The sequence below is a fragment of the Melanotaenia boesemani genome, chromosome 6 (assembly GCF_017639745.1).
Source record: "Melanotaenia boesemani isolate fMelBoe1 chromosome 6, fMelBoe1.pri, whole genome shotgun sequence".
Classification (NCBI taxonomy): Eukaryota; Metazoa; Chordata; class Actinopteri; order Atheriniformes; family Melanotaeniidae; genus Melanotaenia; species Melanotaenia boesemani.
In genome coordinates this window covers 4,326,851-4,340,409 of record NC_055687.1, presented here as the reverse complement: position 1 = coordinate 4,340,409, position 13,559 = coordinate 4,326,851, and the positions used below count along the sequence as shown (strand labels likewise).

The following is a 13,559-nucleotide window of genomic DNA, read 5'->3' as shown; positions in this document are numbered from 1 at the left end:
GCCCAGAGTTCATTAAAAAGCCTTTACTATATTTCATATGAATCCTATTTGCTGGATTAAAGTCACAGACATGATGCAGGGTGTTGAGTTAAACTCAAAGAGGAAACTTTTTTCTTTAATGTGGCATTAAAAGCTGCAATGAAGTTAAAAAGTTTGTGTGGAGACTGTTTCCTCCTCATGTTTTAGTTTAATCTAGAGATGTGACGTTCATGAACGAATCAATTCTTTTGAACGACTCTTTTAAATGAACAATGGGAACCGATTCACACCTGTGAGCCATTCATTTGTGAGCCATTCTTTACATATACAATCTTTTTACACTGCCTTCATGAAATCGAATCAAATCAAACTTTATTTATTTAGTGCTTTTCATGCCATCGGCAACACAAAGTTCTTTACATGATTAAAAACATAAGAATAAAAGCACTCAATGAAATCTTTCACACAGTCACACACACACACACACACACACACACACACACACACACACACACACACACACACACACACACACACACACACACACACACACACACGTATACACACACACGCCAGCCCAATCCCCCTCCTTCCAGCTAAAAATGACTGAATGAATAAATAAATGAATAAATAAGTAAATAAGAAGTAGTACAGTTGAGTAAAATGAAAATAAAATAAATAACATGTGTGACATCATAGAAGTCTGATGTCCAGCACGCTCCATTCATGTGAAGCATCAATGGACAGAGAGTTTTGTTTGGAAACAAACACTGTGAGTTCTATCCAAAACATTTACTAGAGTTTGTACTGACTGCTCAGGTTTATCCTTTTTATCTATATTTTCCTATAACTATTTAATTTTGTATAGTAGATTTCATATAGGTACATATTTTGATTGTTTGTCATTCTTATATATTGTGAAATTTTGTAAGTGTAGCTCTCGCAGCTAGCTAACAACCGAGTGGAATGCCATACACAAGTAAGGGATGCTAATCATTAGCCTGCAGCTAACTATATACAGTCCGACCTCAGAGCAACATGTTCACATTAAATCGTGAAACTTACGTTCATTGGACGCATGAAGGCACACAAGGAAACTTATTAATAGCTTGAGGCATTATTATGGAACAAAAACTGTTCATAATACTGAACGAACAGCATCAGAGGAGCCCTTAGGTCTGCAGGCTGATTCACTGTGACGGGAATGCAGGCTTGTGATTGGATGATCAGTGAATCCATCCGCTGTTCATGTGCAACCCCTGCAGGCCCCCTCATGAACCTATGCACAGGCATTGGATGAAACTGTGAACACAGAATCTTAAAGGGACCCGCAGTGAGAGTGCACGATAGGAATGCACAAGGTGAATAAAGCAGTGTTCATTTCTGAACAATGAGAATGAGCCAGTCTTTTGAATGGCTCTCTGAAAGGAACAGCTCCTCAAGATCTGGCTCCCTTCAAAGAGCCATAAATCCCATCTCTAGTTTAATCTGGCAGCTCCTGCAGCACTGCAGGGTTGCAGATGATGACGGGCCCCTTGCTGCCGGTCCCAATACCTGCAGCCTCCCTGTGCAGGGCCTCAGCAACCACCCTGGATGGCGTCGCCACCGTGGTCCAGTCGTGGGCGATGTACTGGTGGTACGGATCTTGAGAGCTCTCCAGCTTCTTGGACCGGATGTAGCTGAGCATGATGCCGAACGTGAAGAAGCTGAACATCCCCACCACCAGGAGGATGTACATGATCCCCTGAGACTGGGTCCTGGCTCCAGCCCCGGCTACGTGCTGCACGGCCTGCTGGGTTGTGTCGTTTTGAGGAGACAGGAGGCTGGAGCTGTTGAGGCATTTCTGCAGGAAGGAGAAGAGGAGGGACTGCAGCTCGGTGCTGTTGAGGATCATGGCTGCCATCTGCTGGACTCTCAGAAAACTGCAACACCAACCCCCCAAAAAGATTTAATCAGTCTGGTTAGATTGAGATCTTACACAAGAGAGAAAAATAACTTTTACCTTAGTGAAGATACTAAATGCTGGGTCATATTGTCTCTTAAAATCCTGAAAAGTTTTAAATTTTTCAGCACAAAGAATAAAAACTATTCATATTCTTCCATCTGCAGCAGGTCTGCTGCTCTGAACTCCATCATGGTGATGTGTCTCGTCTGTTCTCTCTTTACAGACATTCTCTGGCAGTGTGTAGCAGTGGATAAATGACGACTTTTGTTTGTCTTCCACCACATTGTTGCACGTGGTACCAAACAGTTTCCTCCACTTTCATGCAGAACTCTAGGAAAGTGTTGTACAGGATCCTTAGTGGTGGTTTTAAATGGTAAATGCTTCTCAGGTCTCTTCTTCTTTGGGTTTAGAAGATGCATCTATGTTTTTACACTTAAGATCAGAAACAGAAGTCAGTTCAGTGAATTCACAATTCTCCTTTTACTGTAACTCTGCTATTTTCTGCCAATTTGTCAAACGTGTCGTCTCCTCCCGAGTGAATGAGGTTTTGGTCAAACTGAAACAAACTGAATCTTGAAGAGTAGTAACTGTTTTCTTGCTTTCTACAGAACTCGGATTGTTTAAGATCAACCAAATCCTTAAATTCACCTGTTCTTCTTTTAATAGAGGTGATTAAATATTTCTGTGTTGGAGGTTTTGTTTGTGGTTCTTAGAGCTCTTTGGGAATCACCTTGTAGCTGCTAAAGTCCTATTTTCTGTCTTATCTTTGCTGCTTTTATAAAGAAATTGGAACAAATCATGTGTCTTTGTGACAGGCTGTTTCTCTCCACTTTCATGCAGAACTCTAGGAAAGTGTTGTACAGGATCCTTAGTGGTGGTTTTAAATGGTAAATGCTTCTCAGGTCTCTTCCTCTTTGGGTTTAGAAGATGCATCTATGTCTTTACACTCGCAATCAGAAACAGAAGCCAAGCTGATGATGTATGCGTACCTGGTAATGCAGAGGAGGGCTGTGCTTTGTTAAAGTTGCATTAGAGTTGCAGTGATTTAAAGTTGCTCAATGACCGTCAGTAGCTTTGGAAATTCCTGGAGGGACTGTTTGTATGTCTTTAATCACTGCTGCACAAACACGTCTACTTCACTGATAACAAGAAAACTCCGTTTGAGCCAAATCAGCAGTTTTATCAGAGTTTCTTCAGCATTATTGGCTGTTTAACTTCAGTCATCACATCTGGTGATTTTATGACTTTTACATCCTCTTCAGAAAATGTAAAGTTTGGACAGACAAATATTCTCACCCAGATAAGTAGCTGGTCAGATGCTGCATGTATGCTAGCTCATCAGAGGCTCTAGCTAATAAAGTTATCATTATTATGAGCTACAACATGGTAGAGCAAGATATTACATGCTGCGTTCAGTTACACTCAGACATCTGAGGTTTATCCAGGCAAAGGTCAGTTAGCACTGAATATTTGTTAGAATTTGATTATCGATAGTTGAGGACCAGTCAGATTGTAGGGGTGGTCCATGGCTCCTCTGGCTGCACCCTTGATGGGTCACTCCATGATTTCTAGATGATAGATCAATCAGTTTCTGACAAAATGTTAAAAATAGCTTAAAGAAAAACCAAAAAACAAAGACCTTTTTGAGAAAAAATTGAGCTGGAATCAGAGATTTAGCAGACTTGAGATCAAACCCTTTACTAGATACTTGTGGCTAATCCAGCAGCATCTTCTGGTTTTTGTTGCATAAAAGAAGGTTAAAAAGGAAGTATCAGAACTAGCTGCCAGGATTTCTAACGGTGAGTTCATCAGGTGTGACAGTCATGTTTACCAATGCAATGCTGAACGCAATTCTTTTCATATCTAATCTTTCTGATAAAAACACCACCTACCTGTGGATGATCTGGAGCCAGTTCCTGTCGGCAGCTTTAGCAGACACGAATCATCTGCAGCAGGATCAGCTGGCAGCTCAGGTCCTCCCGACTACACCTGAAGACATCCACCCTCCGCCCCCTCCTTCAGTCCCTGCATGCTGACCTTCGTGCTCATGTCTTCACAGAGAAGACACGCAACATGTTCAATGCATCAACACATTTAATGAAACAGGAGGTCACAGGGCAAGGTTAAAGCTCGCTACACTAAACCACTGTTCTGTTCTTAGGGTCTGGATTTTGTTTTCACCTGAAACTTGCTCGCCTCTGTTCCACGGTGCTGTGTAAACCCCTGACAGTAAAATGTGGTGGGATGCATTATGACATGCATTAGAAAATCCTAAAGAAGAATCGTGTGTTGCCGTGGCACAGAGCTGCAGCATCAGAACAAAGCTGCTTTCAGAGCTGAGGCCATTTGAAACGTCTGCAGAACAGATGAGATTAGGTTACAACGCCATCACCTCCAAATGTCCTTTAAGCCTCTGTTGTTTGTTACTTGAAACCTGTAATACACTGGTATTTAAAGTCCCATGCTCTCAGTTATTAACTTCCTTCAAACTCTCCTCTGCTCCTCAGGTCTTATTTCTACCATTAAAAAGCTTCTCATGACTTTAAAGGATTTTGGATACAACATTATTTTTCAACTTTAAGTGAATGGGGACCTATGAATGTACAAATTGAGCCGTGCTTACATCTGTGCCTGGCATGAAATAAGAAGTTAACCCAGACTATGAGATGGAGCTGCTCAGAGTTCAAGTTATGGGAGAGCTAAGGGGAGCTTGGCTCCCCCGACAGGCAGAGGAGCTCCCCTAAAGACTTTCAGCTGATACTTTAAGGGGAAGCCCTTTTTAATAGTAACCATATTTTTGACCGCGTTAAGTGCACTCATATATATGTACGTGCACATTACATGCAAAGTCGCAGTGCACGTGTGAAAATAAGGCTCCCCCGAAAGCCCCAGTGTAATTTAAGCTCTGGAGCTGCTCCCATGGCAACAAAACAAAACTATATATATATATATAAAATGGATTAATTGCTTTTTGCTCAGTGTAGACTGAGGGTTAAACAGTGACCTCTGGACATGTAGGACTTTTAAACAGGTCCTGCAAACCTTGAATCATCTGTTGTAGCTTTCCACTGCCACATAGGGACAGTGGTCTTGGTTTTGTTTGAGTTCTTCAGCTTTTGTAGAGTAAGTTTAATTTGTGAAAATCCGATGCTTAAAGTATGCTTTTTGCTTTATCGCAACCTTGCCCAATCTGGGGATCCCAAGTAGAATCACTACCAACGTTGGCATCGATATTGATCAATACTACTGTGATAACATCAACATTTAATGTAACTCTTTAAAAACTGTCAGAATCTTCATAAATAATCTTTATAACAAAACTTTTTTTGTGGATTATGTTAACTGTGACAAAGCACCCATATGTCTAAAACTGGCTTCTGTTGTCCATATAAGGTCGAATTCAGATTGTTATGTAGTTATGTATGTCATCCACTAGAGGGCAGTGTAGAGCTCAGGGAACATTTCTGAAGTCATAGCAACAGTGGAGGAGATCGTAATAATGCACAATCTTAGGAAGACATAAAAGTAGGTTGCACAGTGGACGGCGGTGGTTTATGTGGCCAGTACATCACAGCTTCTTCTTCTTTGTTTTTTTCGCTGGTTGCATATCAACTATATTGTGCAACATCAACCCTGCAGTTTGCATGGGTACTGCTTTGTTAACTGTGTCTAGGTAGGCTTGGACATCTGCAAGCTTTCTGAAAATGAACTGAAATATGCAGGTTAGGATGCAGGCGATGGACAGAAGGCTGTTTAGATGCCTGTTTTATGTAGTGCAGAAATAATGTTTTACTCTTTCCTGTAGCTTACGTTAGTTTCTCGTATCATCATTTCTTTGCATAGCAGATGAGCTCAAAAGAAAGTAATTTCTGTAATTATTTCAGTTTTTGATTTTTATCCAATCAGTAAAAAATAAATCAAAGAGAAACATGATGATTTACTTTATTTTAGTGGTAGCAGAAATGTTGTTTTCTGAGGGCTCTGATATTTTATCCTCCACCAGGAACAATCCTTAAGGAGATCATGCTTCGTGTACTCTAACTTCCACAGCAATTCATAATGTTTGGGTTTTTGTTTTTTGTGTAATGTTGACCAAAAGTCAAATATCTTCCAGCTAAACAGTGTGTAGAAAGTGGGTCTGAATACTTCCTGAAGAAAATACTTCCCAAACCATCGACTTCCAAAAATTTCTGCACAAATATTACATTCAGCATCCTGGAAACACAAGGAAGTTTCCAACAACAGATCTACGTCAAAGTTAAGGTTAAAGACTTGTTTCTGTGAGTTACTGTCTGAACCTGGTGCACGAGCAGTGGACCAGGATGATTTAATAAACGTTCATCTTATTTTTTTAACCCTTTAGGCTCCAAAGTTGCACCACTTTCCACCAGTAGATAGCAGACGTGATTCTTCAATGTCACAGGCGAAGGGAGGGGGTCTATTCAAAGTTTATGAGGAAATCAAATCTAAAAGATGGAGCCGATGAGGCAGCACTTGTCGCTGATATAGAGTGAATTACAGAGAAAACACGTAACATAAAGTAGGAGAATATTTGCCTATTGAGGATGGTGATTGGACGTTTATCAATGGTGAAAGTGATGCTTCATCACGGCGCGTCCGTCTGTAATTATAACGTAGCTGCAGCAGCACATGTGGGAGATGAGAGCTCTGAGGCAGGGATGAAAAACGAAGCACTGTAACATCTGTGGGAGCACCAAAGGTCCAAATAGCACTGGAAATATTCACGGTCATGGTTGTGATGCCACAAGTTAGTTGAGGAATTTTACTGTCATTTTAAAATCTGGTTCATATTCAGAATTTTTTCTCATTTACAGTTTGCCTTAATAACTTTAAAAAGTCCAATGCCTAAAGGGTTAACACACGTTTCGCTTACAGATGTATAGTGAATATTGGTGATGTTCACCACATCCTCTTTTACAACTCTTGAGGTAACACGACTACAATAATACAAACATCACATTTATGTACATTTTAAAAATATACAAAAAGAACACACAAAACTCTTCTTTATTTCTAATTATCTTAAAAATGTTGGAAAAAACTATACAAACATTTTTAGAATTTAAAGGGTAAGGCTTATATCCTATATGTTTATATAACACACCCACCAGAGCCTCTGTTTGTCTGAAACCATTTGCTGCACACATTTCAACTGATTCTATAAGAAGAGCAGCCGATGGAGCTCAGGGCACAACACACTTTCTCACTCCTGTTTCCCTTCCAGGATTTAGTGATTCAGGACTTAGAGAACCGTAGATGGCCTGTAGATCAACAGAACAATGATGTCGGTAGAGCTGTGTGGTTTAGTTTTAAAGGGTTTTCCGTAAAGATGGAATCATTTCGTATGCCAGGCCTGCACATGACGCTATACTGCTGCCACTGGAATACACTAAAAACAGAGAAGAGGAACTGATCATCGGCGTAAACTTGTGCAATGTAAGCAAACTTATGAAGAAGATGGCGGAGACACTTGTGTGGACTGATTACTACTCCGAGCAATGCTGTAACCCTTCATTGTTGCAGGAAGAGGTGGCACAATGGCGTCATCAGTTCAGGGATATGTATGGGTTGTAATCACGGAAACATGGCATTTTCAGATTTGTTCACAAAAATGACTGTTGTCGGGCTCCCATGGTGCCATTTCCATGTGGATGAAACGTCCAAATGATCAGAACCTTTACACAATACGCTAAACTCGTCATGGTCTCAGACACTTAGATATTATACAGAAAACATTAAATAAAACATCCAATAAAATGTCTGATACTTCATAGATAATAAATGGTAAATTACAACCAAACAAACCTTTTTCCTGAGAAATCTAAGGTCGAGAACATTCTTGCCTTTTGTTAAACATATTCGTGTTGATCATGACTGCTTTGCATGTTTTGTGTGAGTTTGAAGCGATGTTTGTACATGCTTAGAAATCAACTCTCCACATTTACAAGTTGCAATATGTACGTAGCCAGTAGAGGGCAGTAAGATCACAGTAAGATCAACAGACAAACTCACATATCATCTTCGACACCACTGCTGTGATTTGAGCTCAAAATCTAAAAATGAACCAAACCCTAACCTCCTCTAATGTCACCATGTTTATCATTTTGATTTCACCCTAAAGATCCAGCAACTCCGTCTGCTCTGAGTTCTTGAATACGCCCTCTAGTGGAAGTGTAGTACACAAGCAATTATGTCAACAATTACGCTCAAGACAGAGACAGTTATCTATGCAAACACGAAAAGCAAAAACATTCTTAATCTAAAAGCTTTCAGGTCAAACATACTCTGATCCACCTTTATGTAAAACAGTGGTCTGCGACAGCTTCAACATCAACCCAAGCCGTCATGTTGCCGCCATGAAGCTTGACTCCTCCTGAGATTATTTTACCTGCTGGATTTAAAATGAGAATAATAAAAAAAATGTCAATAAAAAAAAGAAACGCATCAGTGTGAACTCTTTTCTTCACTTGGATGATGCCCAGGTCTTATAAAACTCACATCTGACGTTACTCCAGCTGCACTCCATCACAGCTGTCCTTTGTCTCCAGCAATCTGGAAAATATAAATGGATAAGAATTCATGTAAATGTGAGAAAAGCAAAGACAGAGAATAAAAACATGACTAAAATGTGTTTTAGACCACAAAAAGGCTCAAAATGGTGGATTTCAACCAATCAACCCAAAAGACTTACGCTTGCTGAGCCTTAAGAGCTTTCCGTGCTTCCCGAGCTTCATGCTCGTCCCAAATCTTCTTGTAACAGTAGATCATAACCACGATGAGCCACAGCTGCAGAACCACGATCAGCACGTACATCATTATCTCTGCGATCACAGAGGTCAGCTCCCGATTGGCTGGAAACCAGAAAGCAGCAATGTGGCGTTACTGAAGAAGAATGTCCACTCTTCCCTGGACAAACCCCCAGAAACATCAGAGCATTTAATACTTTTATGTTGGTTTTTTCTTCCTTTTTCTATACATGACATGTATTTATAATTAACCTCACTGACAAATCTGAGTAAATATGAACAAAAATAACAGAGTTTGAACATTTTGCTCTGTTTTTGTTTAAAAAGCCCAAAGCAGAAAAGCTTCCATTTATGTTCATTTTTTATCTTAATATAAATTTTTATTCATTTTAGGTCACGGGACAGAACTGGTGGATGTTAGAAACCCTGTGCTCCTCCATCTACCACCTGAGAAGCACCACAAGGGGCTCACTGAGCTCCGGTCTGGAGACATCGTTGGTCACTCCATCACCTTCATCTTCAGCTTCCTCAACAAGGAAGTTGCTATCTTGGTGGTGTGTTTTGGGAACATGTTGGAATTCATGTTTCCTCCCATGAAGCCCAGTTCCTCAATGCTGGGAGCACTCATACAGCCCCAGACCATGATGCTACCGCTACCAAGCTGGACTGTAGGCAGTAATATCTTGTTGCTTCTCACCAGAGTGCCACCACACATTCTGGACTCCATGTGAGTCAAAGTGAAAATGAGTCTCTATAGGCCACGGGACATGGTTCTGGTCATTCATGCTCTTGGACTGGTGGTCTTCAGCAACCTTTCAACAGGTTTTCTTGTGACCCAGTTTTAGAAGAGGCTTCCTTCTGCAGACCATCATGATGCAGGATGCAGCATCTGATCACTGTCAGACTCCCTTCCTGCTTCTTCATGAGGCCGTGTTAAACATCCAGTGGTCAGTATGAGAGAATCGTACCCAGAGGACCGGATTGAACAGCTCTGGAAAACTGGAATATGATCAATAAAACAGGTGGCTGTGCAGATTTAAACATGTTCAGGTGCTGGGTGTACGCACTCAGGTTGCCAGCTGTTTATACATGAATGTTGTAAATCAACACAGATTTCACACTGACTTATTATCCCGGTTTCATTTCCATAGGATTGTCCTTTGAGGAAAAAGAATATAACTCTTGCAGAGATGTGAAGGGTGTAGTCGCTGCAGTATTAAATCAGCGTAACAGAGGAGCCATTTTGTGACTCCAGTAAATTGTGCTTTAGTTCTAAGTTGCTTTGGATGGAAGCATCTGCTAGTTATCTAAATATAATGTAATATAAATGTATATTTAGAGGAGTTTTTCTGACTACAGTTAAATGTTTATTTTTCATTGTATATAAGTGAAGGATTTAATACTTCTGTTGATGTTCCTCCTCACCTACGGCGACCACAGTGAGCTCCACCTCCTTCTCCACGACGACAAGCTGATCAGACGGCGACAGAAACAGGGTGCGGTGGAAGGTGCAGCGGTATGTCCCCGTGTCATTGAAGGTGACATTATAAATGTAAATGGTGCCGGTCTGAATGTCCCTGTCCAGTGTCCCGTGCCACTGCAGGCGGTCCACGAAATCTTCATGGAGGGTTTCAGCCGTCGGGTGGTCATAGTGGAAAATCTGAGAGAAGGGAAACAAAATCATTTTTGGGGTGAGCTGGAGAAATAAACCTATTCCAGTTTCTGAGGACTTTGGACTTACATGTCTGAACTCCTCCTCTTCCAGTGGCTTGAAGAACCAGTCCACCGTGGCTCGGGCAGAAACCTCCTCTCTTGTCTTACAGGAGATGCAACCCAACATGAATCTCTCTCCGGCCACGGCTTCAGTCTGGGAGTCCACCTCCGCACAGCCGGCATTGCCCTGAGACACTACAATCACACAAATACTTGAATAAGAGGAAGCAAATACAAGGTTCAAGCATTTCCCAGGTGTCTTCTTTTTAGTTTTTATTTAATTTGCATTTTTGTAAATAACAAAAACACATACAGAACAAACACCATGAAACTAAAATAAAATACACAAAACACACACATGCCCAGGACACCCAAAGTTAAGTGTTAGATCTGCACAGTAGTTTTACCAACACATCGCTGACGGTAAACTGCTGCTCGATTCCAGAGTTTCTTCCTCAACATTATGCACACGTGCAGTAGACAAGTCCAGTGATGCTGCATCTATAAAAGACGGCAGCCTCTGGCAGTCTGAGAGGGAATGTGGGGTTTCCACCTCATTGCAACCATCTTCTTGGTGGCAGTTAGACGAGCCAGGAAAACCTTTTCTTGTGCTTTGCATAATTTAAGTTGGGACATTCGGGACATCGGGGGGTGGCATGGCTCAGTGGGTAGAGTGGTTGTCGCCGGTTGCCGGTTTGATCCTGGCCCAGAGAGCTCATGTCGAGGTGTCCCTGAGCAAGACACCGAACCCCCAATTGCTCCTGATGGGTCGTAGTTGAGCACTTTGCATCTCACAGCAAGAAGGTCACTGGGTGGAATCTGGGGGAAGGTCCAAACCTTGAGAGTGGAGTTTGCTTGTTCTCCCCGTGTATGTGTGGGTTCTCCTCCCAAAGACATGTTTGTCTCTGTCTGTGTTGACTCTGCAATGGACTAGTGACCTGTCCACAGTCACTAGTCCATCGCCTGGTACCTGCCTCTCACCTGTTAATGCTGGGATAGGCTCCAGCTTACTCGCGACCTGTAATATACTTAGCGATACAGAGAATAAATGAGAAAAAATGACAGAACCACTGGTGACAAAGGAATATTAGTGGGTAAAAGAGTGGACAGTTTTTTACCACTTCTCAAAAATAAAACACAGGTACGTACGCCCTGAGAATAAAGTTCAGGTTCTTAGTCCCAAACTGCTTCCCAATCAAAATCAGGTGGTATGCGCATGTAAAGGGACATTCATCTCTTCTAAAATGGGCACATATAGTCTAGAAATAAGACCCTTAGATCTACAAGTACTATTCAAGAATTTAAGCAGTGAGGGGTCTTTAAGTGGGTCCGCCATGGTACCACATAAGTAGTCATAGCAGTCCTTAACTGGAGGTAAAAAGAAAGAGAATGAAAACGAACACCATTATCATGTCATTGTTCACAGTGAGCCCGTTTTATGAAACAGTTATTGATCAAAATCCCTCCGTTGTTAAAAACTGGCGACCATGGATTCCAGTTTGACTTAACCTACACTCTTTTTCAGAGAACAGACGGCAAAAATATGAGACAGAATGGGACCAAACCGAGCCCCACACTAATTCTGAGGTGTGTTAACAAATACGCTACTGAACCGTAGTCAGCATTTCCCAGATATCTTATCATAAATACAGCTTACACTGCTGAAACGTCCTTACTCGTGTAGCACCTTTAACTTAAAACAGAAACATGAGACACATTAGAAGGATTCATTAAGTTACATCATACTGCAGTTGCTGCAGGCATGTGAGAGTTATGGGACAACATCTCCAGCTGCTCCCAGGACAGCTGGAGGAAATCATTCTCCTGGACCTCCACCCAGCTGGCGAGCAGAGGGTCTGCTTTGAACCTCATCCGTCTACGGGCTACATGCTAAAGTATACGTTCACAAACTCTCACTTTTTTCAGTTTGTTGTTATTTCATGATTCAGGAGAAAAATAAAGGAGGAAAAGTTCACTTATGGGTGTAATTTCAGGCTTCAACAGTGTCTCAAACATCTAGGACACCTTGATTTCAGGGTCATCGCGGACTTACCAAGAAGGCTGAGAACTACTATAAAAGAGAAACGGTGCATGATTTGTGCAGGAGGCATGTTCTGGCAGCAGCTGAAGAAAATACCGATCGTCCCCAAACAGAGAAATTCCTGCTGACTGAGGTCACGTTACTTCCATAACACCTGTCGCTTTATGACGGATTCCATCTTCTTCATGACAAACAAATCTCTGATCTCCACAGTCAGAACACGAAAGCTTCAGAGTTCAGAGTACTTCTTAAAAACTTCCACCTCCTAGTTTCTTAGCAGTAGCTTTACTGTAAGTCTGCTGCAGTACGACCTGACTTTAGGGCAGCTAAATTTAGAGCAAGTGATTCCAGGAGAGTTGGACTTTGTGAGTGTTGAGAGGCGGCTAGAAACCTGAGATGATGAGATGTGATCCACAACAACAACGTGACCATCCAGCCACAGATCCGGATTTATCAACTGTCAGAGGAACGGCTTGTGAAAGAGTAAAATCTGTAAAAATTTGAGACGTTTAGATGTGATGTCTGTATATGATATCAGCTAATATGTATTTATGTTCTTCTTCCACTGGAAGGAAAAACAAGTCTGACATGCAAAATGATGTTTTGTTAATCAAATGCTTCTTGTGTTGCACGCGGACATGTCAGCGGTCGACACTTTAATCCAACAGGATGAGGGTTTATTGTTGCTTCTGGACACAGTTTGTGCTTTTTTTCTCTTTCACGTGGATCTTCGTTAGCTTCAGCCAACAGCTATGGCTATTTTTTCATGTGGTCCCTTTTTAAATACAATAAAATATTTATGTACATACACACATAGATGCAGACTAATACGTTTACATATACACATAAATACATTACATCAATGAAACTTTTAGCTTTAGCTAATGTAAAGCTGTTTTCAGCTGATGGTGTAAACACATATTTATACTGAAACTGAGGATTGTAAAGAGATACTCTTGATAAAAAGTAAGTAAAGAATATAATAGCTTGTCTTTAAACAATAAGCTATTTAAATGATTGTGCATTGTGTTAACATTTGTCCTTTAATTACGTTTAAGTTTTACGTGTGATGTTCGATTTTGAAGTATTTGAAGTTTCTTGAGTATTTCATTTG

The 13,559-nt window shown here is 41.1% G+C and overlaps 3 protein-coding genes across 4 annotated transcripts in view; 1 reads left to right on the top strand and 2 right to left on the bottom strand.

The window, feature by feature from the left end:
• LOC121641689 (E3 SUMO-protein ligase ZBED1-like) overlaps window positions 1-13,559 on the top strand; it is a 631,274-nt gene that overhangs the window by 20,524 nt on the left and 597,191 nt on the right. The gene's annotated exons all lie outside the window — the stretch shown is intronic.
• On the bottom strand, window positions 906-2,010 carry LOC121641344. The gene is made up of 2 exons (XM_041987432.1): window positions 1,982-2,010; window positions 906-1,901 (listed from the first exon to the last, which is right to left on the bottom strand). Exons 1-2 carry the CDS (start codon window positions 2,008-2,010, stop codon window positions 1,463-1,465), a joined length of 468 nt encoding a protein of 155 aa, XP_041843366.1. The 3' UTR covers window positions 906-1,462.
• si:ch211-225p5.8 (uncharacterized protein LOC555567 homolog) lies at window positions 6,935-13,002 on the bottom strand. Of its 2 annotated transcripts, none has more exons than XM_041987982.1 (6): window positions 12,458-13,002; window positions 10,433-10,599; window positions 10,117-10,351; window positions 8,637-8,796; window positions 8,444-8,497; window positions 6,935-8,333 (listed from the first exon to the last, which is right to left on the bottom strand). In XM_041987982.1, the coding sequence occupies exons 1-5, from the start codon at window positions 12,513-12,515 to the stop codon at window positions 8,452-8,454; spliced, it is 666 nt and encodes a 221-aa protein (XP_041843916.1). In that variant the 5' UTR covers window positions 12,516-13,002; the 3' UTR covers window positions 6,935-8,333; window positions 8,444-8,451. The 2 variants fall into 2 exon arrangements, with proteins under 2 accessions (XP_041843916.1, XP_041843915.1); XM_041987981.1 differs by having other exon boundaries at window positions 6,935-8,336; window positions 12,458-13,000.